The following is a 26328-nucleotide window of genomic DNA, read 5'->3' on the forward strand; positions in this document are numbered from 1 at the left end:
ACACGAGAATGAACCTCATTGGTTCTTGCTGAAGCTCAAACGTGCTGCGTAACACGAGAATGTACCTCATTGGTTCTTGCTGAAGCTCAAGTGAGCTGCGTAACACGAGAATTAATCTCATTGGTTCTTACTGAAGCTCAAACGAGGTACTGTAACTTCCAGGGTATGTACTGTAAGTAGCCATAGCAACTTACTCTCTTAAAGGATTAGTTCACCTCAAAATGAAAATTTCCTGATAATTTACTCACCCCAATGCCATCCAAGATGTCCATGTCTTTCTTTCTTCAGTGGAAAATAATTTTAAATAAAATTCTACACACAATGGACTTCAATGGCAACCAGAATGTTGAAGTTCAAATCAATGCAGTTTCAAAGGGCTCTGAAGTGCTTCAATTCAATAATGATTAAATGAGCTCATTATGTTTCGCCTTAAATGCTAACTGTGTGATTTCTAAGTGTACTTGGACACAATCACCATAACAGATTACTCTAAATTGTAATGTAGACACATGCATTTTCTGTAAAGCTGCTTTGAAACGATATGTATTGTGAAGAGCGCTATACAAATAAATCATAAAAGTGAATTGAAATGATTTAGCTGCACTAAGATTCATGAGGTTGTTTGATGCAGACAAATCTAATCATGGTAAACTTATCTAATCATGGTAAACTAATCTTATTTTACAGAATGAGGAGAATTCATGACTAACAGTAATGTTGTGTATTTCCTGTCTTCTGATTTGTTACCTTGCATGATTCCATTCGTCCATTAGAATGTCAATTCAAACCCTGCCTTTCCAGCCAATGTTTGGCCTGTTGCTAATAATAAACACGTTTTTCTCAACTGCCACAAAACCTCTCTATCCCCTTTGACATCACCTGCAAAAATACTTTTGTATTACTGTATAATATGTATCACTAGAAAAATATTTACTTTATCTATTAATAGTAGCCTATGGAAGCCCATTTCAGCCACATAATTATTATTATTATTATTTTTTTAAATCAGTTTGTCCATATAACATATATTCCACTCTAAATTCGTATCTTTTGGTTTAACATTTTGATTTACGTTTTACAACTCAAATCAAGACAAATTGCAGATTTGCTAATCTAATAAAATAAGAGCCCAATGACCTTTTCCAGCAGAAATTCTTTCGTTTGAACATATCTTCAGAGCATAATGTTAAAGTGTTGCATGCTGCTGAACTAACCACATCTTGTGTTATTGTTATTACTATCTCTTTTTCTTTTTCTAAGAATGGCTTCTTGTCATTTCAGTTGGCGAGACAAATTTACAATGTATAGCTAGTGACATCTAGTGGCACCAACACATAACAGAATTACCAGACGCATGTGAGTAAACTCTAAAGTGATCTTTGCTGTTTGTTCAATTTAATGAGCAAAAGCAACGCAATACTTAAGCATTTTGTATTTTCACATCTCATTTTACAAATGTATCCTTTGTGTTTGGACTACGTGAATATTTTTTATTATCATACATACATGCACAGCTCTTACTAGCTAGCCTCCATTAAACATGATTTCCATACTGGAAAGGGAGAGTAAATGTTAAAAAGATTTTTATAAAGGATTTTTAAGCATTTGTATTGAGTTTTTTAAAACAAAGAAATGTTATGATTGTGCGCTTTCAGATTTCTAGTTCACTAATCAAATAAGCATATTTGTGTCATTTGTAATTGTGTCATTTGTGCATGAGACTGCGCATAGAATGTGTATGAGACTTTGCATAGAATATGTGTGTGTGCATATACAGGTATAGACAGGAATAAAATATGACAATTTGCTTTTTTGGTTGTTACTCAAAACTTTTATCGAAACTTCAGCTTAAAAATTACTTGACAAAGAAAGTACCAAAACTAATTACATTGCAAGTGATTAGAAACACAGTGGTAAAAAAAAAAGAAAGTCAAATAAATATCAATGAAGACAAAAACAGGCCCACTCACAAACTCCTTTTGTGACACAAGACACATTTCTTTCAGTCATTAGGATAAAAAATACACATGAACCAACACAAATTCAATACAAATATTATGTTACTCTTTGTTGTTGCATGTTTAGTTTCATTGTGCAAATCTTAAATTTCTGAGTGCATCATTGTCATTCAGGGTTTGCCATCAGAGAGTCAATGTAATCCATCAAAATCCATCACATCAGAAAAAAAAAGAAAAAGAAAAAAAGATTTAGAGAGTTCTGATACAACATGAATCCTTACAAATTCATTTAATAACAAATAAAAAACCTCAACATATAGTATCATTGGTGAGATGTCTTTAATAGCACTTGATATAAGCAAATTAGATATTAGTTTATGCTTCTTATATTTGGATTTAAGCAGCTTGTGGTACTTCAATGTTCAACCAGGAGAAAATCCTACATACAAAAAAAAAAAAAAAAAAAAAATCCTTCTTGTTCTGTTACTTTATGAACAACCAAGAAATTGTCTTTTAATATGTCATCCTGAAAATCAGTGCAAGAATCATTTTTTAGTGTAATCTCAAAGTGAAGTGCTTTTCAGGAATATCCCATCTCTGGTGGGATTTCGCAACATGGCATTCAAAAAGTTCATTTTGTAAACCTGCTCCCCCTTCAACTCTCACTAGCATCTCTATGTGACCTCACACTTTGAAGCCTCCCTGTCCTGCGCTACAGTATTTTGGCACATTTTAAAATGGTAAAAAATATTCAGAATCTATGAATACAAGAATCACAAGTTTTACATGCGTTACTATGGACTAGAACTAGATCTAGAACGTAAAATGGTGCTGCAGGACAAAACTTGGTATAATAACACTACTGTAAATGGTTCTGATGTAAATTTATATCAGTGAAGTTAGTTTAAAGTGCAATTTAGAGAGATTTAAGGGTTTGTGAGTAGGGTATTTTAAATTTTTCTGCAATATCTCTTTCTAACTGTGCTGAATTATGAAAAATACTTTAAAGGCACAGTTTGTAACTCAGTTTTTCTTTATGTATAACTGAGCAGCATTTCCTTACGCTATCTTTAATATAACAGCTTAACACTTTGTCATAATTTCTCCACATTTGCTGTAATTCTCTCTTACCGTTACATTTATATTAAGTGCTCTTTCATATATTGTCCATGGCTTTTTCCTTGCAAAAAGGCTCTAATTTTTATACTTAAATTATACAAATAATTTTAGTTTATATGCATAAGCTATTCTTAAATTAAGATTATGTTTGCTTTTGGTGGGTTCTGTTTATATAACTCATACTGTATGCTCTGATTTTACCTCTGACCTTTGGTCATTCATTGTGACATAGATGCTTTCAGTTCTCAGGAGTTTTAGGCTGGTGGGCAATGAGAGTATATGAGAACATATCATAGATGAATGTTGGGAACAATGTACTCCCGGAGGGACGGGGCACAGTGAACAGTGATGTTGTTGACCTTATACACACACACAGAAGCATACACACACAATTTGAGGTGAGGTGCTTTTTGTAGACTCGACTGAGGTCATAATTTGGCATGCGGATTGGAGATGATCTCAGGGGGGATGTCTTTGATTGGCAGGTCTCTGTTCTTCCCCCCACTGTCATGCCCTCCCACATCTGTGCTCTCACAGCTGCTCTGGGGAGACTCGGGGGGCGGCTGGTAGAGCATGCTGGCCAGCAAGAAGAAAAAAGTGCCTAAAACCTGAGAAAAAGAGAGATAGAGTTTAGATTAGATTGCCCTTAGGTTCATTTGAAAAGGTTTCTGCGATTGATGTGAACGGCTATTGATTATAAACAATAGGCTTCAATGGGGAGGCTGCATTAAAAATTTGGGATTAAAAATCGGATTTAAACGCGAAAATAAAAATATTTATGTGACAGTATAATTTAAAATTATACAAAGATTTATATTTCAAATAAATGCTGTTCTTTTGAACTTTCTATGCAGCAAAGAATCCTGAAAAAAATTAACTCGTTTTCCACAAAATATGAAGCAGCACATCTGTTTACAACATTGATAATAATCAAAAATGTTTCTTGAGCAGCAAATCAGCATATTAGAATGATTTCTGAAGGATCACGTGACATTGAAGACTGGAGTAATGATAATGAAAATTCAGCTTTGACATGATAGGAATAAACTGTATTTTCTTTATTAAATAAATGAGACACTTCTTTCAAAAACATTTAAAATTCTTACCGACCAACAGTAGTTTACTGCATATATAGTTTATAAAAAATTTTTTTTTAAAGATTTTGTTTCTAGATCACTTCTATGTCACAAAAATGGCGACAAATATTAAGACATTATGGCATTTGTTAATTTTTCAATTCAACCTTTCTCTCAAATTGTTAAGCTGATAATATAATTTGTAACGATTCAAAAACATTTGTATTAAATTAGAAAAATGCTAAATGTAAGCATTTTTACTTGTGGTGTCAGACTAATTGGCCTCTGGTAGTACATTGATGAGACAAAGAGTTTTGTAAAAGCTAAAGTATAACACCATCAAGTGGGGACCAACAATCTATTTGTCTCATCAATGTACCACTGAAAAGTCAGTTTTAAGAGTTTCATACAAGCTAAAGTGTATTTAATATGGAATGAGTCAGTATTGGTTTCTCAGGGAACCTTATTTTCATAATTTCCACATATTTTCAAGTGTTTTTCTCTACCTTGTAGATGATGCCTGCAATGAGCGAGTACTGGCTCATGGCTGAGTTGTGGTATAGATAACAGGAGCCGTATTCCCCACACTGCTCCTCCCACAGCAGACAGGAGATGTCAATCACTGAGCCGAACGCTATGGGGCCTGGGATCCCACCGAGAGTCCTTACTACGATCCACTGGATCCCAAGCCCAAACGATCTCTGACTGTCAGGAACACACCTGCAGGAGACGACAGTTACATTAATGACAAACATCTGCATTTTAATGTATGCCATTAGAGATCCTACTGTCTATTTGGAATGAAAAACTAGCTTACTACTTACTAGCATTTACTTATAATGATTTTTTCCAAATGTAAAGTGAAAGAGTAGGCATTATTGCACAATACATTTGAAACAGTAGTATGCTGCATTTTGGTCACATGACATTACGTTTATTTTGCATTTTTAGTCTAAACTACCATTGAAAAGCCAATAGAATGTTTTATTTTATTTTAAAGTCTCTTATGCTCACCAAGGTGGCATTTATTTGATACAAATAAAGTAAAAACAGTAATATTGTGAAATATTATTACATTTATTCCTGTGATGCAAAGCTGAATTTTCAGCATCATCACATTATGATCCTTCAGAAATCATTCTAATATGATGATTTGATGCTCAAGAAACATTTACTGTTATCAATGTTGAAAACAGTTGTGCAGCTTCATATTTTTGTGGAAGCCGTGATATATTTTTTCTGGATTCTTTGATGAACAGAAAGTTCAAAATAACAGCATTTATTTTAAATTGAAATATTCTTTAACATTTAAGGTATCCTTGCTTAATAAAAGTTTTTCGAACAAAAAATCGTATTGACCCCAAACGTTTGAATGGTGTATATGCAGTGTCATACCTGAGTGTGGCAGTAAGTGCAGGGATGCTGCAGAGGAAAGTGAAGAAGATGACGACGAAGAGGAAGGTGAGGAAGGCTGGCATGTGATTGCAGGATGACACACACCTCCCTTCTTCAGCAAAACCTTGTTCTCCCCATGATATATTCCCTACCACACAGCTGCAGCCAGAGAACACCTATAAATGTGTAAACACACCAACATGAAAAATTCATAATCAAGAATAACAATTATTTTTATTCTGAGAGTGTAAACATTTTTATGCCAAATCTAGTTATCGTGACTAATTTTTATCTAAGAGTCAAAAACATTTTTGCATCTTAGTTTTAACACTTCAGTTTAGTGTTACGTTCTGAAACTTACAGTATTCCTTCATAGTACAAGGTCATATTTGGGAGGATAAGACCCCTTTAATTAAGTTACCTTACAAAATGTATGCAGTTATGTCGAGTTAATTGACTGAACGTGTTGTTAAATGCATGTACGTGGCACTGAGAGAGTGTTAGTGTACCTGTCTGCCTCTGGGGCTGTTCGTGTGGTTGAGGGAGCTGCAGCCGGCGTGGCAGGGAGAGAAATACATCACTCCATTCGCACCACACACAGGGTTAAACAACTCCTCAACACAGTGACATCCAATGTTACAGCTTACGGTCAGATTGCCCAGATCTGAGAAGCTGAAGGGAGAGAGAAAATGTTTAGTTATAAATTTTGTTTCACCTCAACCAATCAATAAAACACTGTCAGTCAATCCCCTCTTTCCTGCTCTGGATATTAATTTAGACCATTATCTGTGTAATAAATCACTCACCCGGCATATCAGACTTGATTGAAAAGGTTAATACCTACAGGCAGGGCTGCATGATAATAGTAAAACTGACAATCATGATTATTGTGCTAAAAATTATAATCATGAATATTGTCATTTTAGAAATTTAGAAGATTATTGCACTTTTACATTAGCACAAATCAAGAAAATGTCAACCGGCATAGTACCTCATATAGTTCCCTGTTGGCCAATAAATTAACACACTCTTTACTGTACATTATAAAAACTAGTACAACAAGAAGCTTCTCTTAAAAGCTAATCCAGTGAAATTCCTAATAAAAACTGTTTGATTATTCATTGATTTATTACAGTTAATCATTGAGGTTTGATCCAGATTTAGTCACAGCAAACACCGCAAATGACCATGTAACGACCATGTATATTTCTTGGTCGACCATGCACTTTAATTTGAGCAAAATATTGGCTATTTTAGAAGGAGGGACTTATGCCGCCATATTGCACGTTGCACTCTCTCTCATTCATAGTAATACAAGTGCAAAGTCTTGGTATATCTAAAGTCTTTAAAGGTGTAGTAAGCGTTTTTTGAAAAATGCTCGGACCATGCACAACAACAACCTTGTAGCCAATCAGCAGTAGGGGGCGTGTCCACTAATGATGGGAGAAGAGAGAGAGATGAGCAAGAGGGAGATTTGAAGAAAAGAGAGATGGCTGAGAGACATTACAAAATAGAAAAGATAAGAGGAATATCAATGTAAATGGAAGGGGATATGGTCAGGCAAGAGCTTTAGGACCCACGTTAATATTAAAAAATCTTTCCAGCACTGAAGAAACCGAAATGGGAAGGCCTGAAATCGGACACAGAGGTTGCGTTGTTTCTGCTCCATACGTGAGAAACATTGGTTTTGAGTGTGTGCACCTGGAGACTAACAACGGACTCTTGCTTGTATATACTCTTGTGTACTGTATGTTCATCTTTTGTGCTTCCTTATCGTTCGTTTGACATCTTCTCTTTATTTTTCTTTGCTTTTGCTATGATAAAAGAGAAACTCTTGCATTGCGTGTTCATGCATTTGAGGGAGCAATTTGGGGGGCAGAGCAATGAAAGGAGGGGTGTGTTTGTTTGGGTTGATTTCAAATATCAACAGTGTTCAACAATGATTTAGAAAAATCGCATACTGCACCTTTAAGCTTTGTTGCCAATGCAAGATAACACAAATGTCAAATGAAACGTCTTCAGGATATATATATATATATATATATATATATATATATATATATATATATATATATAACCAGCGGGGCAAATAGCGCAGATGATTATTCTTAATTAATCTAGAGAAGCAGAAATCGTGATAACGATTTAAATATGATTCTTCATGCAGCCCTACCTATAGGTAACTAAAAGTTGAATTAATAAAAAAAAAATAAAAAAGTGTCATTATTAATATCATAGAGACGTAACTCTTTTGTGTTTTTCTTTACTAAGATCATCTTTTTCTTTTTTTGTATTGTATTATTAATCTGACATTTCCAGACTTGACTCATCAAATCAATAATAACATATCTGTCAAGCCCCTTTATCTTTATTGATAAAAACTGAATAAATCATGACAAAAACCTCCTGATGGGAAAAAGTAAGTCTCTATAGCATTTCCCAGTATTGAGGGAGAAGAAAAAACATATGTTTATTCAAAAACAAAGATGTATATTCACATCAATTAATTAATTTAATTTTCCCCTCTTCACTTTATGGGACAGTAGACCACAGCACAGTCAGGAAAGCAAGACTAATGGGAAACGGGACGGTGCATTTTTTCATTAAATAATAAATGTGCTAAATTAGCATGAAGTAGTTAATTTTGTTGATGCATTTATTTTAAAACAATCTCAAACTGATGAGGTATGGTTTTGATCTCATGCTGTAATAAATACAAATATTACGTTTTTTATTGCAGTTTATATTGTTTGCAGATCTGTAATGAGTTCAAAGTGTTCAGTACCTGCTTTTGTGGATTTCTGTCTGCAGGTAGAGGGCGCTGTAGTTGCTGTGTGTGAAGTTGCTGTAGTATGGGGTAGTTACTCCTGCCATGGGCACATTAGGACAGTGTACCAAAAATATGAAGATAGCCATTAGGCTGACCACTGCACACAGCATGCAGAAACGGATGATCCCACGGCAACGAAGGTTCAGCTTCTTTACAATGAAGCCGCCCAGGAAGGTGCCACCTCCACCAGCTGGTACCACCATGTACCCTGGAATGAGAAGATGGGAGTTAAAAACAACTCAATGTATGTAGTTGTTTGTTATATTCTAAGAGTAATTTGAGCAAGAGGGTTTGGCATTGCGTTTAATTGTGATTTTTACCAAACCAGGTTGCTGCCTCTGAAGCACTCAGACTAAACTGAGACTCCAGAAATTTGGGGCCAAACGTGGACATCCCAGCTATGAGAGTGGCCTCTGTGGCACCAGCAAGACACAAAAAGATGAAGGTAGGGTTTTTTAAAAGAAGCAGAATTGACCTATAGAAAAAAAAAGAGGGAGAGAGAAAAATTACTCCTCTACTCATTCAGTTGTCACAGTTACCATGGTGTTACGATGCTCTCTACTTTTTATAGATGGATTTTATAGGTAGAGCAAGGGGGAATGGGAGAGAAACATGACACAAGTGGACATCAGCAAGACGAGCCAAAAGAATATTCAAATCCCTCTTGTTGGATCCCAGGGACAGAGAGGTTTGAGTGTCATTGAAACATTGCAAAGAGATACTGTGTTTCTTCAAATATAGACCCTAAAGGAAGCTCACACAAGGAGAATAAAATCAGACCAAGAACGGAGCCTTGAGGGACACCACAAGTGAGAGGAGCTGCACCCAAAGAGAATTCACCAGTACTCACATTTTTTACTTTTTAAATAAGACTGAAATGCCCCTGAATGCCCACACAATGCTCCAAACATGGGATAAGAACAGCATAGTCAAATGTGTAAAATGCTGCACTCCACTAACACAGTACACTTGCTGAAATCAACTGTCAATAGTATGTCGTTTGAAACTTTTACCAATGCCGTTTCCGTGGAGCGGTATTTTCTAAAACCTTGTTTTCATTCAAGCCCAAAGTATACCTCAGCCGTCTGCGTGACGCAATTTTTGTCATCAGGAGGGTCTACGGACTTATTGTGTGCAGCCCAATTTTTTGTGATCGCATGGACAGTGTGGCGTATGTGCAAATGACTTGAGCGCTTTAAAAACAAAATCCACTAGATAGTGCTACTAGATAGTGTAGCGAATACAAATTATTTAAATTCTGTGGAGTACCATTTATGGATAACATACAACAGCATCAATTTATAGCATTGATTTGTGCTTTTGTCTTGTATTTCTTTCAAAAGACTCATAGGTGAAATGCAGCATTTGTCTTTCAATGGCCTTTGAAAACTGAATGGAGGACAGGATAACAACTGAAGGAGGTTTTAGTGATATCTAGTGGAAACTTGTGGCCAAATAAAAACTAGCACACCAAGTGAGAAACGACAACCCAATAACTTGTATGTGGCAGTTTGTTGACTCTTTAAGAGTAAAGTGACAGTGAAAAGTGCTAATTTGAAAAAGTGCTAATCCTCAATCTCAAGAAAATTATCTAGGGACCCATTGCCCATCTGAATTCGCTGAACTCGGCAAACTAGAAAACTACAGCCTCAGCTCCTTCCCATCAACCAAGTTTCTAAATATAAACATGGCTGTACACTTATGTTAAAAGGTGATAAAATCTGTTATGGTACAGCAGGGAAACCACTTTTTAGTTCACTTTCTCTCTCCTGTCATGTGTTCATACCTGGGCATGTCCTTTACTGTTTTTCCAAACTGAGGATCAGATGCAGTGACCTGACTGCCATCCTTCAGCTGGTGGGCCTCTGAGACACGCATGGCCACATATCTCTGAGAGCCTGCAAGATAAAGAAAGTGAGACAGTTATTCACACTAATACTATACTGCACTGTACTGTACAGTCACTTGACTTCTGCGCTTATGGGTAGCACCTGGTAGCTGGCGTGGGTAACCCAGTATAGGCAGAGCGATAACCAGAGCTGCTGCTCCTCCTGCCAGGAAACCAATCCACCAAGCTCCCACCCACAGTGGGTTTTCAGGAGTCAGCTCTGTCCTGAGGGAAAGAGAGAGATTTTAGCATTGGAAAGTTTTACTGCTAATAAGACTGTAGAAAAATATGTTTGTTTTTTCATGCAAGATTTCAGTTTGAATTCTGCATCATGGAAGTCATAAGATCCAAATCAATCCTAGTCTGTTGAAGAAATGTAAATTTAACCCTCACTAAAAATGTTTTTTTGCTTGGCTATATAATCTTGCATCTTAAAATCTTTTTTCCCCCCCAAATTTCCAAATGAATATCCAATTTTCATACACTACACATGTACATTATACATTTGTGATGCCTAAATTCATTTGTAGCATTTACAATGATTGATTTTAGTTTTTAGCTTTTTATTTTACATTTATTTAGACAAAATAGTATACAGTTTTAATATTGAACAGTTATCAGCCATGGCATGAAAATTAACAGCCTTTTTTTTTTCCTACAAGAAAGTCATGAGGATGAGTAAATTATGAATTTCTTTTCTGGGTGAACTACTACTTAGCCACTTACGTTTGGTCGATCTCTGTGTAAATGTTGAGAAAGAATCCACCCAGCAAGTATCCGGCCGCAGGTCCTACAATGGCGGCTGTGTAGAAGATCCCTGAGAAAACAAAAGCAGCACATCAAGTCTTTGTGGCTCTCTCCATTGCCCCTTGAGTCATATAAAAGCTGGTCTGAGTTCACAGACTTCACACTGATTCAAAGGTACAGTAAGATGCAGTTTGAAAGTTCCGGTGCCTATGTCTGGAGTGGGGGGCAAGCAGGGTAGCGATTGTCCTCAATGCAAAGGCCTTTGATAAGTGGACGGTGGGGAGAAAAACAATGGAATGAGGTTTTATTTATGTCTGAGGTGGAAACTAGTGGGGCTCACTGATAACGACAAAAGAAAAGTGAGTAGGTGTGTCAAAGCCTGAGTTAGACAAAATGACAGGGTTCATTGAGGGCAAATATGAATTTTTGAGTGTTTTTCCATGTAAACTATAAGACAATTGATTTTTTGGTGTTGTTTTTCTTTTTTTAAAGAATATGGATTCTGAGTGCTTGAATACATTTAGCTACACATTTACACACACCCTCTGATGAAATCATGTCCAATCAATTAATGGGCATGCAGTCATGCACCAATATTAGAACCCTGAGAAATCTTTATTACATGTGAATAAATTCTGTGTTTTTCCAAATTCTGATTTCCATTGTAAATTTTCTGAATCTCTGGATTCCGCTTTAATACTTTTATTTAATTTTAATAATCAAAAAGCATGTCTAATCAACTGAATTAATAATTGTATAAAAAAAAAAAAAATGGTGCCCTATGAAATTTGTTTTACAGTGTTTGTCCCAAACACTATTTAATTTTTTCCTAATTTATCATCTAAAATTTTAGTAACAAGTACAACTAAACATTTCACATTCACGGTATTCTGTAATTTTGTAAATTCTGTTGATTGTGTGACTTTTCTTAAATATTTTAATAAATATTTTCTTTTTTTTATAACTTTAAGTATATTTTACAAAACGATAGTAATATATTTGTCATAATTTCTTTATAGGGTTCTTTTTTTGATTAATTGTACAGACCTACTTTTAATCCAAATTTCCCCAAATTTCATTTGAATCATATAACAATATATAGGGCCATACAGTAATAAAATGCTGCACTATTCTTTCTAAATAAATGAGAAAAATTTACGCAATGTACCGTAGGAAAAATGTATATTCCTTTGAAGAATTGCTAGATTTCATTTAACAGTGTTATTAAATTAGTGTTTTAATATTTTGTTATAAGTTAATTTTAGATGACAGAAAAATGTAATCTAATTTTCAAAATAGGGGAAATGGGCAAACAGAATAAAATATCTAATATCAGTCTGTATACAGTATATGTTTTATGTTTTTCATGGCATCATCACACTCACCAATGTATACAGGTGCGTAGTTTGACTTGACATTCTCATCTAGGTAGGTGACCCCGAGGGTGTACAAAGGGGTTGCACCGACCCCATGAAGAAACTGGCCCAGCATAAAGACGTAGCGGTACGCTGACAGCCCACCTTCCTCACCGACACATGCCTCTGTGTGATTGGCCGAGCACAATCCCATGCGCTGTGGTACTTTCACCTCATAGGGTGGTGTGGTGAAATGGGGCAGGGCAAAGACCAGAGACCCCAGTGCCATGATGAGCACACCCCAGCCCAGCCATCGAGGCTTATGACCCGTACCACCAAAGTAGCTCACGAATGTCAGGCACACACAAGCAGCAATGTCGTAGGAGCTCGCAATGAGTCCCGCCTGTAATGGCAAAACAAACAACAATAACAAATAACAAACAAACAAAAACAAACAAATAACACATTGTGTTAATAATGCTGCGATGTACACTTTCAAACTAGCAATGGATACCAAGGCTGAATCACAATTTGAATACAATCTATTCCACAACGTGTCTTTTGGGCCATGCATACTTTTCGACTATTATCACCTACAACCCATTGCGACATACAAGATGATTGGTTTGCAATACTTCTATGATTTAGAATGAAATTTTAAGAATACATACGTTACATTTCAAAAGTTTGGGGTTTGTAATGTATATAAAAAATATATAAAAAGGGGGAAAAAAATAAAGCAAGAATGCACTAAATTGATAAAAAATGACAGTAAATACTGTTCTTTTGAACGTTCTATTCATTAAATAATTCTTAAATAAATGTTACACTGTTTCCACAAAAATATTAAGCACCACAACTGTTTTCAAATATGATGATAATGTTTCTTGAGCACCAAATCATCATATTAGAATGATTTCTGAAGGATCATGTGACCCTGAAGACTGGAGTAATGATGCTGACAATTCAGCTTTCATTACAGGAATACATTCTATTTTAAAATAGATTAAAATAGAAACCAGTTGCCAGTTATTTTAAATTGTAATAATGTTTCACAATATTACTGTTTTTACTGTATATTTTTGATCAAATAAATGCTTAAAAATTATTATTATTTTTTTTTTTTACAAATTACAAACCCCAAACTTTTGAACGGTAGTTCACTTTATCATCATTAGCACAATTAGTATAAGTCTGAAATTGGGATTTGACCTAAGGTTAAGCAATGTTTTTCATCTAGAAAGTACTATACAAAAGTGTTGGGTGTCAAATCAATATTTTAAAATGCTGACTGAACATCCTTTAAAACAGTGAATGGCCAAGAGAACAGTGACATTTCATAGTTGATAAATATTCAACATCAATCGATACTAATACATTTAAAAATCTCATGCATATAACCTTATATGCATTATAACATATATAATGCATATAAGCAATATGGTACCAATATTTTATGCCACACTAACTTGACATTTATATTTACAAACAAATTGACCTGGTAGCTGCGCAGATCAAAACGTCTCTCGATGGAGGTGATGACGGTGTTGATGAAGCCGTTGATGATCATGCCCTGGAGGAAGGAGGCCACACAGAGGAAGAAGAGAAACCAGCGTGGGGTGTTGAAGGTCTGGATACACCGTGGGCTCAGTGTTCCCCATCCACACAGATTCTCGGAGACCGTTGGGACAAACTTCAGCCCAATGGGTGGCTCTGTGAGCTCAAGCCCCAGTTTGCCTGTATTGTGGAACACAGTGAGTGCATCTCCAGATGGGCTGCCAGGCACAGAGTCCTGGGACTCCACGGGGCTAGGATTGTCTGGACCGGGTCCCAGTGGACTGTCATGTAGGACCAAAAGCTCTTGCTTGGAGCTGAAGGAAGTGTCATTGTTTAACAGGTGGGGCATGGCCCCAAAAAGGGGGCGCTGTGACAGACTTTGTGAAGAATAAGAAAACAAAACTTTTCCACAGGAAACACTGTTTCTGTTCTATGCGGACAATAATCCCTTTACAGAGTTTCTTAGAGTTTAAAGTGAAGTCATACAGATCTTGGAAAACTTAATTCTGCAAAGAAGAGGGAGAAAGAGACACTCAATAAGTTTGTAGCCAACTTCAGTAAATTCTCAGTAAATCATCAACTTGTTAAAAAATTAAAGACTTTTCTCTTTATTCAGTGAAGTGAACTGTGATGTCCAAACGGACCCCAAAAAACTCTAATGAGCTGGGATTAGTTCTGCATGCCATCCTTGTTCCACAAAACACTCTTTTGGGGACAAACACCAAGCACGCCAGACTCACACTGCACTCCTGTTTTTTGGCAGAACCTTTCCTTCACCTTCTTCAGAGTGCAATGACCTACAGTAGCCCACAGGACCGTTAGGAGTTTTTTAATATTCCTAATCCAGACCTGAGCTGAGTAGAACTATGCAAACTAGAGAAGTAAAGTAAAGCCTTCAGCGTGAGACCCACGCAATTGACCACGCAAACACCACATATGCACCACATCCATATTCTCACGCAGTGAAAAAACTTTGCGGATCAAAGATGACACAAGATAGAGCATGTTACTTTTGATATGAAGTCTCAAATTCTGTCAATTGTATGATAAAAAAATTAATAAAAATGCCGTTTTGTATCTCTATAATGTGGCGTGACAGAACGCCTCAGTTCAAGCAGCACGTAAACCGATCATCTCTTCCTCTTTACTACCAGTTCACGAAACAAACCTGAATGAACATTAGGTATGCTGAAAGATACAGTACAACTTACTGAAATGTAGCCTATCATGTCTCATGTAATCGCTGTACAGTGTTTCAGCTGAGCTACATCCTTAAAACAGCTTGTCACCAATAGCTGTGTCACATAACGTTACATTTACCACAGGAAAATCGATTCTTGGGCTCACAATTCGATTAAAAATCGTTTCTTGGGGTCACAATTCGATAAAAATTTATTCTTGTGATCATGATTCAATAAAAATTGATTCTTGGGGCCACCATTTGATAAAAAAAAAAAAAAAAGTTTTTGGGGGCACGAATTGATTAAAAATTGTTTCTTAGCGTCACAATTCGATAAAATATCGAATTTCTGTTTTGAAAAATTTCGATTGTTTAATTTATTCTCCTTGAAGCCCCCTCCTTATATATAAGAAAACCTGTGCCCCAAATTGATTGATATAAAATACAACTCATAGGTGCAATTCAACTTTAAAGTTGTTGATTGATTATTTTTCAGTCAACTTATAATATCTGAATATTTTATATTGAACTATTTTATTCATAATAATTACATTTCCTGCCTTTTATTTTTTCAGGAAATTGGTAATACTAGCGATATTGTTTAGATTTGTTCCCCGGTACAGTTTTGCCATGTCTGTTTATTATATTGCATTTTTAAGCGTTACACCGACCTGCCTTGATTATCCACAACAATGAGGCTTGACACAGACAAACAATGAAATAACATTTAATAAACACTAGGAGCCAAACAAAGATACATACCAACACGAAATGTTAACACAATACAAAGAACAGAAGACAACTGAGGGTTTAAATACACAGTAGCAATAAGGGACAGGTGAGACTCTAATCAATTAAACAATGAATAACTATGACAACCAAGAAAACAGGACCTAAACAGGAAAAGAGAAACTAGGCAAAACAGAACAGAAAGAACTTCAAACTAAGAGTCCCAAAATACATAGAGCAAAACAGTGATATTAAGCGGTTTGTTTAGCCTTTTTTTGTGATATCTGGCAACCCTTCACCAGGAGCTATAATGAAGAGAAGAAAGAGTTCAGAAGAGAGCAGAAGGAGAGCAACAGTATGCAAACTGAACAGCAGCTACTGTTAGTGGAGTTATTTAATAACGTAGTTAAAATTATACACACCTTGTAACCACATTAGGGTAACATAGGTAACAAGATGACCCCTCCCACCCCCCACACACACCTTAATTGTTTTCTCCTGACCATATATGGCACAAAATCTCACCTCAGCACTATTTTTTATTGTGTCATTTCAGCTGAATATCAATATTTGTGGGATTTAGTCAAAACAGTTTTGAGGTTAACTGATCTAATTTCGTTTCTCTGGAAAATAGAGATATTTGACATTGTATTATATTGAATATCAATCTTTTTTGTGTCTATTTGTAAACGAGGTATTTGTGGACACATCAATGTTTTTGTTTTGTTTGTTTACAGATAAGGATGCAACTGAAAGGCGCAAGTTATGCGCTGAAGAAAACATGTCTCAAATGCATTAACCTGTATGCTTACAAATACATTTGTTCCGCTTAGCTGCAATTTTCTCACAGCAGCTAACTCTGCGTCCTTCATTATTTTTCAGATGCATTCGCAACATTAAAGAAAATCTATAAACTGTATTGTCCCATGGGGGGAAATTACGTTAAAATTACATTCTACGCATGCAGTGGTACACGTGTGCTGCATTCACTGGGTAGACATGCATGCCAAACCAAAAGAGCCGTACCAAATATTCATATGATTGGGCATTTTCAGTTTATTCTTTAATACAGCAGAGCTGCACATTCACAGAAGGGATTGTGGAATTATGGACACCTAACCTAAGTTGTTCTAAAGAGTCTAAATCCTCAGCTTTGTGCAAATGAGAGGGAAAAAAGGCTGGACAGCAGTCATTTGCTTGCAAAAGATAGCATTTTTCAAATCTGAGAATCATGCATATATATGATACAAACACTTTACATGTAATAGAATATGTGGAAGGACACCACAAGCTCAAATTTGCCCTTATTGTCTTTAAGAGCCAGACTTAAAAGTTCAAATTAAAGAATTAGAAGGAAAAAAAGATCTAATTACACCAACTCAAAATCATTATCCTTATCCTTGGCTCAAGTGTTAACAAAAGAAATGACGCTGAGAATGCAACGGTGTCATTAAAAAGTGCAGGCGTACAAACGTAAGGTGTGCTATTTTAGGCAAGTTTTACCTGCGTAAAACCATTAAGAGATTTTCAGTCTTCTTTGTCTTTAACCCTAAGCTCAATTTAAGTTAATAATCTCAGCCTGTTTCTTAAAATACTTTAAATTCAAGCAAACACACACTACTATGCAAGTATATATTATTTTACAATGTATTTCATTCCACATTATAGTCAAATTTAGATCTAGACCTGCCTGTGTGTTGGTTATAGTATATGTACGCAGCATTCCATTTTAGACGTTGTATTTCATTGTATTATTATAATACAACAGGTATAAATAAAATGTTATATTGTAATGTAATATTGTAATATATTAACATTTTAGTTTTGCCTAGATAATGTGAACAATGCATTGAATAAAAAGTTCCTGTAAGTGCAAATGAACCTGGCCAGTTTACTCAGATTCAGATTTTAAATAATAACATTCCTGCAGCTTTGTGTTCAAGCAATGACATTGTAAAATGATAGAACAAAGATCACTCTAGTCAATAGAACTGCATCCGTGCACAAAGAGAGAGAGAAATGCAAACTTGGCGGACACTTTTATCTAAAGTATGTTCCAGAGCAATAAAGTTTTATCAGTACCTGCATTCCCTGGAAATAAAACTCATGACCTGAATGTTAAAAAAAACATGAGATTTGTTCACAAATGAATCACATATTACAGCCCAGAACTGCATTACAATTGTCACACTGAAATAATAACAAAAAAGTCACTTTGCCTACCTCTGTGCCTCACACTTCATTGGTCTAAAAGGGTCTGAGGGTTTGATTGTGCACGAAAGAAGAAAAGAGAAGAGAACAAGGAACAAGCAAGACAGTCCCAAATGGGCGTTACTCCAGCCTCTCACTCCTTCACATCTATGACTCAAGCAGCACTGACACAGTCCTGTCCACTGTATCTACCTGGAATGATGATCAGCACCTCATGCATCACAGATGTCTCGTCTTAACTCATTACAATTCACTCACACTGCATGAATGTGTTTGTCCAGCACGGCCAAAGATCAGGACCAGTAGGCCCGGACAAATTTGTACTTGCTCTGCTAACACTGTACCCTACCACAAATATAATAATTTGTCTTATGTAAAAAAAAAAAAACACACACACAACCAGGATGTGGAACTGAGTGTCCATGAGTCCTGTGCCAGCCGAGAATACAGTATAGGTGAATGGGAAAGCTAACAGCCTTGACACATTCAGTTTTTTTTTCCAATAACACTCTCCACATATAGAGAGCCATTACAATTACTGATGCAATGAGATGAAATCAGAGTTTGTTAACTGTACAAGCTCTTCATATAAGGCCTTGTCCACACTAACACGTTTTCATTTGAAAACGCATGTTTTTCTCTTCGTTTTGGCCTTCTGTCCACATTGAGAAGGCATTTTGGTCAACAAAGACTGATCTTTTTGAAAATGCTCTCCCAAGTGGATACATTTGATAAATGCCATTTTCGTGTTGTAGTGTGGACTATGAAAACGGAGGTATTTGAAAACGATGACACGTTTAGTCATGTGACACATATTGTACATAGATATCTATTGTTGGAACTTTTTATCTGTGAACTTTATTATGTCATCTCTCTCTGTATCATCTTGCAAATACTATGATCATACTATCATCTTTAGTATGTTTTACACATGCGCAGTAAGTTGATTCAAGCATTTTCGGAACATTTCAATGTGGATGAGCAACTTCTGGAATATTCTTTAAGACGTAAGTGTGGACAGGGAGCGTTTTAAGATGAAAACACAGTTTTCAAATGTATCCAGATTAATGTAGACGTAGCCTAAATCATGCAGTGAAGCCAAACATTAGAATGTCATCACAGTTTCTTGGTTAAGCTCTCAGTTAGTTTAGAAATATTAAAGTTTAACATAAGCAAAATGAATGACCATGTCATTGCAATCCCTGGTTTTCATATCTGACTGATTCATTTGCATGCATCTATGAATAATGAACACATGGTTGAAAAGTTGTGGTGTGACTTTAACATTAAGAGTATTGGTGGTGCAGCTGAGGCTGTGTGAGTGAATTTTTTTCAGTTGTCTTCAAAAGAGGTCTGTAGTTCATGCTTTGTTACAATGAGATTAATAAAAAAGTGTAATTATTTGTTATTGTGTTCTATGAACTCTTTCATTTCTAATTTTAAACGTGTGATCAAACGGAGGGAAGGATAACATCAGTGAGAGTCTCAGGGTGGGAACATGTGTTTGTTGTGGAATGCAGGTTCCTTCCCTTTTCTTTGAACCGTGCTGGATGGTCATACGGTGAGATATGAATTACAGAGAAAAAAATAAAAAAAGGAAACAAAGCAAGATCAAGAGAACGCCACTTTCACTAAGGATTTCTAGGAAGGAAGCGGTATCTGGTGAATAAGCATTCACACAAACGTCTATTTTTATAAGTTGTGTAATAGCTCATTCAGCTGCTGGGTGTAAGGGTTATGCTTAGTTTCATTGTGTTTTGGTTTGGTTTTTCCTGTTCTCATTTGCCTGTGTTCCTAGTTAGTCTCAATGGTTGTTAATTTAGTACCACACCTGTTCTGTTTTCCCTTGATTACGCCCTTGTATATATACACCTTCAGTTCATTCTGTTCTTGATCCAACATAATTTGTGTTCGCATCTATGTTATACTTGGTTGTGTTTATTTCCCCTAGTGATCTCCTGAGTGTTATCTGTTAGATTTAATAAAGACGGTTTATTATATTCTCCAATATAATATACGGAGAAGCGAAGTCATGCGCTTTATTGCAGCGCTTGTATGTGCATGTATGTACAAATCATCAGATTCATCAAGGTTGCTTTAGATTAACAGCAGCAAACCATGAACCCTTTAGTGGACAGTACAGTATAGTGCAAGAAAATTGTGATTTAAACTTATGATAATCATTCTGATAAAACTTTTTTGAAAACAGTGAATTAAGAATGTGACAATCACAAACCTGATAACTGAAATTGCAAGCATGTTTTCTCCAGCAAATAAAGCTCCATACAACAGGTTCATCTCTCTGAAATTATGGCAAAGCAGATCAACCTATCAGAGTTGCTGTTATCCTGCACTATCACTGGCTGGAGAGCTATAAAAACCAGCTCATACTGAGGCTCAATACAAAACTCAATATCAGTAAGGAGATGACAGTTAAACAGCCTACAGAATCAGATGCTAGAAAAACAAGTGAAGGTTTTGTGAGTTAGCCAGCCGAACACCTTAAAGGAGAAGTTCACTTTTGAAAAAACTTTTGCTGATAATTTACTCACCCCCATGTCATCCAAGATGTCCATGTCTTTCTTTCTTCAGTCGAAAAGAAATTAAGGTTTTTGATGAAAACATTCCAGGATTTTTCCACATATTATGGATTCCATTGGGACCCAAACGGTTCAAGGTCCAAATGACAGTTTCATTGCCGCTTCAAAGGGCTTTAAACGATACCAGACGATGAATAAGGGTCTTATCTAGCGAAACGATCGGTCATTTCAAAAATAAAATAAAAAGTTGACGTTTTATAAGCACAAATGTTCGCCTTGCTCTGTTCTGTGATGCGCGTTCGTGACGTCACGTAATACGCAATTACGTTGAAAAGGTCAAGTTTGATGTGTTTACAAATGTGCGGAAGGAGGACCATATAAACATTTTCAAATGTATTTGTGTCAGTTTATCGTTTAAAATGCCCATTTCGTGTGCGCATCCTGAGTGTTTTAATATTAAAAAGCCAAAAAGAACATTTTCTTCAATTTTTCAAGCGTGACCTTTTCAACGTAATTGCGTATTACGTGACGTCACGAACGCGCATCACAGAACAGAGCAAGGCGAACATTTGTGCTTATAAAACGTCAACTTTTTATTTTATTTTTTAAATGACCGATCGTTTCGCTAGATAAGACCCTTATTCATCGTCTGGTATCGTTTAAAGCCCTTTGAAGCGGCAATGAAACTGTCATTTGGACCTTGAACCGTTTGGGTCCCAATGGAATCCATAATATGTGAAAAAATCCTGGAATGTTTTCATCAAAAACCTTAATTTCTTTTCGACTGAAGAAAGAAAGACATGGACATCTTGGATGACATGGGGGTGAGTAAATTATCAGCAAAAGTTTTTTTAAAAGTGAACTTCTCCTTTAACCAAAATGTGGTTTTCTAGAAATCAGCCACCAAGTCAGTATGCCCCCTTTTTTCTCTCTACCTTTTCCCAGGATCTTTCTAGCTTTCGCTGAGCCCTGTCTCACCAGGGCTTTGCTGCATGGCCTTGTGGGATGAAGTGATGTGATGGGTCCAGACAAGGGAAGTCTCTGACCCAGCAGTGACTGCAAATCTCGCTACATCCTGCATAGATACGGACATTGATTTCATACAATGACCACAATTGCAAATATAAAATCATGCATGCAAACCAGGAAACCATTTTAAATTATTAGCTACAAAACTATGTCAAGTCCTCTACACTATACAGTACATATCACCTGACCTGAACCTGTTTGGTTGGATGGATAGATAGATGATTTTCATTTACTACATGTGTGTTGTATAGTTCTCTTGGTATTAGGGATGTCCCGATCCGATCCACGGCATCGGTATCGTGCCGATACTGGCCCAAAATGCTAGATCGGATATCGGAGGGGAGAAAAAAAATTATCCGATACGATACCTATTAGGGGTGGAACGGTACATGTATTCGTACTGAACGTACGTTCGGTGCATGGATTTACACAGAGAATACACGGTGTAAAAATAAATAAAACTCGCGTGCACATTATTTAATGTAATACGGAACTAACGATACTGTTAGATACGCGCATAGACATATGCAGGTTCTTTAGGGACACCTAATCTGTAGCCCCGCCTTAGCTCTGAACGCGCGTCTATATCGCTTCAAATGCTCGCTTTATCATTATACGCGCACGGCGCGTCCTATAGAGTTCGGGATCGTTGCGTCACGCCGCAATGCATTGTGGGAATCACGGTACGGAAGTAGTACTGTATAGTAGGCAGTAGGTAACGTTGATCATTTGGTCATTAATTTAGGTTATTTTTTGGAAAATGGTTCAGTATTGCTGTATTGTGAACTGCTGTAATCGGTATCATGATCGACAGGGCAAACGCCTCATAAATCATATTAGTTTTCCCTATTTTCGTCGGATGGCTTGGGTCGCCGCTGGTCGTCAATATACTAGCAGCTACCGGACGAAAACAGTGGATTATTGCACGTATGATAAATTACTCCCGAAGTGTAACAAACCCGCATAGACAAGCTTCGTAGCTCACAGAATCTGACAAGTGTGTGTGTCACCACTGATGCTTGGTTAACGGTGCGAACGATTGTTTTCTCCGCGTTTACTTTGTAGATCTGCAGATCTTGCACTCATTCATTTGTGAAATGCAAGTAAGCCTCCAGTGACAAGTTTTTAAATTGATCGGAGCAGAGACTTCAAACAACAGAAAGCACAAAGCCTTTCTTTAAAGTGAATTTCATTTTGCATTAATTTGTATTTTAATAAATATATCTATATAGAAATGTCTACTTTTAAACAAACAATTCAAAACGAAAGAAAACAGACAGCTCTCTGCTTATGTACGTTAATCCGTATGCAATGTGCATTTCTCTCTGGCGCGTTCACTACAGCGAAGATCGCCAGTCGTCAACCTCATCTTTGCAGCCGACTGACAAAAAAAACAAACAAAAAAAACACTTGTTTATTAATAAACAATTAAAATGTGTGTGTGTGAATGTTGTTGAGGGCACATGAAATTGTTAATCCGGCCCTGGATAGGAGAAAATATCAGGGAAACTGAGGCTTGGTAAACTTTCATATTACTCCAGGCTTTGTTCATAGGGATCGATTCCGCCTATAATCAACTTTTTTTTAAAGTAGCGTTGTTTGGCTTCATTATGAAGTTTGTCCGTATATGGTATAGCCAACTTTTTTTTGTCACGGTCCATAACTCTTTCTGGATACCGGCCGGCTACGCTAATATCTTATAAACAGGCTTTTGCGGTGCCTCTAAAATGGCCGCCGTTACCCACAATGCACCATTCCATAACATCTACGCCCGAGCTCTATTCGCTTTGGACGCGCGAATGGATTCAAACTGTTCAATCATCGAACTAGACGCGATAGACGCGAATTTGACGCTGTACTCGCGTTTGGTGTGAATGCAGCAAAATGAACAGGCTGCGATGTCAAGATTGCAATGCTGTGTGTGTGTGTGTGTGTGTGTGTGTGTCAGAGAGAGAGAGGCACGGGCGCGATCGAACAGTGGAAACATAAAAACTTACTCCGTCATTTTCATACAGGACATCATTAAAACTGCAAAAAGTGTTTAGCCTACTTATATTTGTGTAAAACACAACATTGTGCTTTTGTCAAACTGTAAACTCTTGTCAAACTGTAACTGCCACCCAACCAAAATCACACACACACAGACACACACACGCTGTTTAAAAGCAAAAATGATCTCATCTTTTGGACATTCATCATATTGCATTGGTTTTCATTTATTGTCCTAAAACAGAGCACTAATCTGTTTATTTTTAATTTACACATTCTACATTGATTAAAAAAGAAAATCAAATGTGTTTTTAAAAGTAGTATTATTTTATACAGAAATAAATTATTTATAATTCAGATGAGAATAAAATTTAAGTTAATTAAAATTTTAAGGAAACAAATATATTGATCTAAAATATAGCAAATTAATTTTAAATTCATTCAGGTTACCAAACATATCTCAGGGGCTTTTGAATAAAGGGTGGCAGTCTTTCATAATCAACTGTTGTTGTGGACTATACTGGAGAAGTATTTGTTCTCCATTTGAGTGAGATGTTTTTATGTGGCTAATTGAGCAAAGTGCTTCCATATATTTTATTATTAGTAGTATTAGTTCAAGAATAAAATAAAAATATCGGATTGATATCGGTATCGGCAAATAGCCAAAGCTGCGGCATCGGTATCGTATCGGAAGTGAAAAAGTGGTATCGGGACATCCCTACTTGATATCATGTGTGCAGCAGACTAAATGTCCCATATCTCCAGGGGCTTTTCTCATCATTTAGCTGTAAACCTGTAGGTGTAACCAAGTGGAATGAATGACCTACAGTAGCAGCCAATCAGCTTCTCAGCACTCCAGGTTTCGCCTCTGGCACTGGGCAATGTGGGTTAACAGACTGTCATAACAATACAGTAACAACATTTGCTTAGATTGCCATGTGACCACATTCAACTCCAGCCTTTGTTTGGCCCGGACTGTAACATACTGTAAAAGTCTGCTCTGGAAAATTATTTTTTTTATTTATAAAAATGTTTAATACATAAATATTTACTTTTTTTTTTCCTAGTAGAAATGATATATATATATATATACAGTAGTATCGGTTTTCTCTATCAGTGTTTTGTAAGTAGGTTTCAAACAACCAGTTCAAACACTACATTTATTTAGTGTTAATTTAGTATCATTGAGATACTGTTATAGTTTAATTATTTTTTTGTTTTTATTTTTCATTTGAATTTTACTTAAAGTGTTAGTATTTTTTATTTTTATTTTTGTCTACAGTATATAATTTTTATTGATTTTTGGAAAAGTTTGAGTTATTTTAGGACATCATGTTAGACTAAATGACAATTAGCAATGTTATCTAATGCTGCCTTGGCAACTGAAATAAAAGAAAATTATGTTTTTTATATTTTATTTTATTTCAGTTAACGTTTATTTGATTTCATGTAACAAAAATGTTTTTGTTTTTTTATGATATTAGTTTTTATTAATATTCCTGATTTATACAATTTAAAAATTACAATATTTGTTGGCCAAAACTGTCATATTTACATAGTTTCATGATGTGTTATGTTTCAGAATCATTTTTCAGTTTAAATTTTCATTCAATAACAGATTATATTGTGGCAACAGAAGACTATATCAGTTGCTTATACAGAAACTGATAGATCTGGTGGTTCTGATTTAACTGGAAAGTTTGGTTTGTTGTTATTACTGACTAAAAAATTATAAGAATTAAATTCTAGAATTATTTTATATTACTCTATAGTATAGCCAATGACAGTGAGCTACAGTTGAGAAATTAGTATCAGATGACATGTCAGTACTAGGGATGGGTACCAAAACCCAGTATTAACTTTGAAATACGTGTGATAAAATGTATGCTTTTTACAAAGAAAGATTACACTTCAAATATTGTTGAAATTGTAATTGTTGTTGATTTACATGTGAAAACCATTTAATAAAATAGCAAAATATATTTACAAGGTAGATGTAAACAAAATCTTAATAGGCCAATATAAGCCTTCTCATTAAATTATTTATTATTGTTTTTTTATTAATGACAAATTTGGGGAGAGGATAATTATTCCAAAACTTTCTGAAAATACAGTATGAGAATTAACTGCACAATTACTAGAAATGTTTACCTTGGATATTATACAATTTGCATGCATACAAAATTTGTGGAAAAGGAAAAGAAAATTTCAAGATGTTTTCCAACTCTGACTTTGAACCAATTATTCTATGGCCCATATAGCCTATGTGAACAGGATTTGTTTCCAGATATGACTGTACTCAAAACGTGCTTTTGACTTTCATTTATATTTGGATTATATTGTTAACTATATTCTGAGAGGGAACCACAATAAAAGTGAGGACAAAGGAAATATATATACATATTTCCTTTGTCCTCACTTTTATTGTGGTTCCCTCTCAGTGACATACCTGACTGAAAGGCTCATTATGCGGGTCATTGTCTTCTCAGGTGTGAATCACAGCATTATTCATGATCATTCACGCCCCCATGCATATTGCCTTTCTAAACAAAAAAGTGAGTTACAAAATTTAAATCAATGTATTGTTTATGTGAATGAGTAGGCAGGATGATTTTCACATCACTTTGAAGCGAAAACATCCATTAGTAAAAAGTCTTGTGCACACATATTTAGTATGTGTTTTGTGGCCTTATTTCAGAAACTTTCATTTTTTTAATAACCATGC

The 26328-nt window shown here is 35.8% G+C and overlaps 1 protein-coding gene across 6 annotated transcripts in view; it reads right to left on the minus strand.

Moving 5' to 3' along the window:
• Positions 1-1789: 1789 nt before the first annotated feature.
• Positions 1790-26328, minus strand: part of slco4a1 (solute carrier organic anion transporter family, member 4A1) — a 35849-nt gene continuing 11310 nt past the window's right edge. For 2 of the 6 annotated variants that reach the window (XM_082145440.1, XM_082145439.1), the window contains 12 exons: positions 26053-26146; positions 13867-14431; positions 12399-12771; positions 10993-11083; positions 10370-10491; positions 10165-10276; positions 8699-8853; positions 8334-8586; positions 6058-6220; positions 5549-5724; positions 4660-4873; positions 1790-3685 (listed from right to left, as the gene is read on the minus strand). In XM_082145440.1, the coding sequence (XP_082001566.1) occupies positions 3506-3685; positions 4660-4873; positions 5549-5724; positions 6058-6220; positions 8334-8586; positions 8699-8853; positions 10165-10276; positions 10370-10491; positions 10993-11083; positions 12399-12771; positions 13867-14274 (2247 nt within the window). In that variant the 5' untranslated portion in view covers positions 14275-14431; positions 26053-26146 and the 3' untranslated portion in view covers positions 1790-3505. Of the gene's footprint in view, positions 3686-4659; positions 4874-5548; positions 5725-6057; positions 6221-8333; positions 8587-8698; positions 8854-10164; positions 10277-10369; positions 10492-10992; positions 11084-12398; positions 12772-13866; positions 14432-18057; positions 18755-18807; positions 20549-21520; positions 21844-26052; positions 26147-26328 lie in introns of those variants that run through there. The other 4 variants (XM_082145436.1, XM_082145438.1, XM_082145437.1 and 1 more) reach the window with 3 other exon arrangements.

Source organism: Leuciscus leuciscus, assembly GCF_965113295.1.
Source record: "Leuciscus leuciscus genome assembly, chromosome: 18".
Lineage (NCBI taxonomy): Eukaryota > Metazoa > Chordata > Actinopteri > Cypriniformes > Leuciscidae > Leuciscus > Leuciscus leuciscus.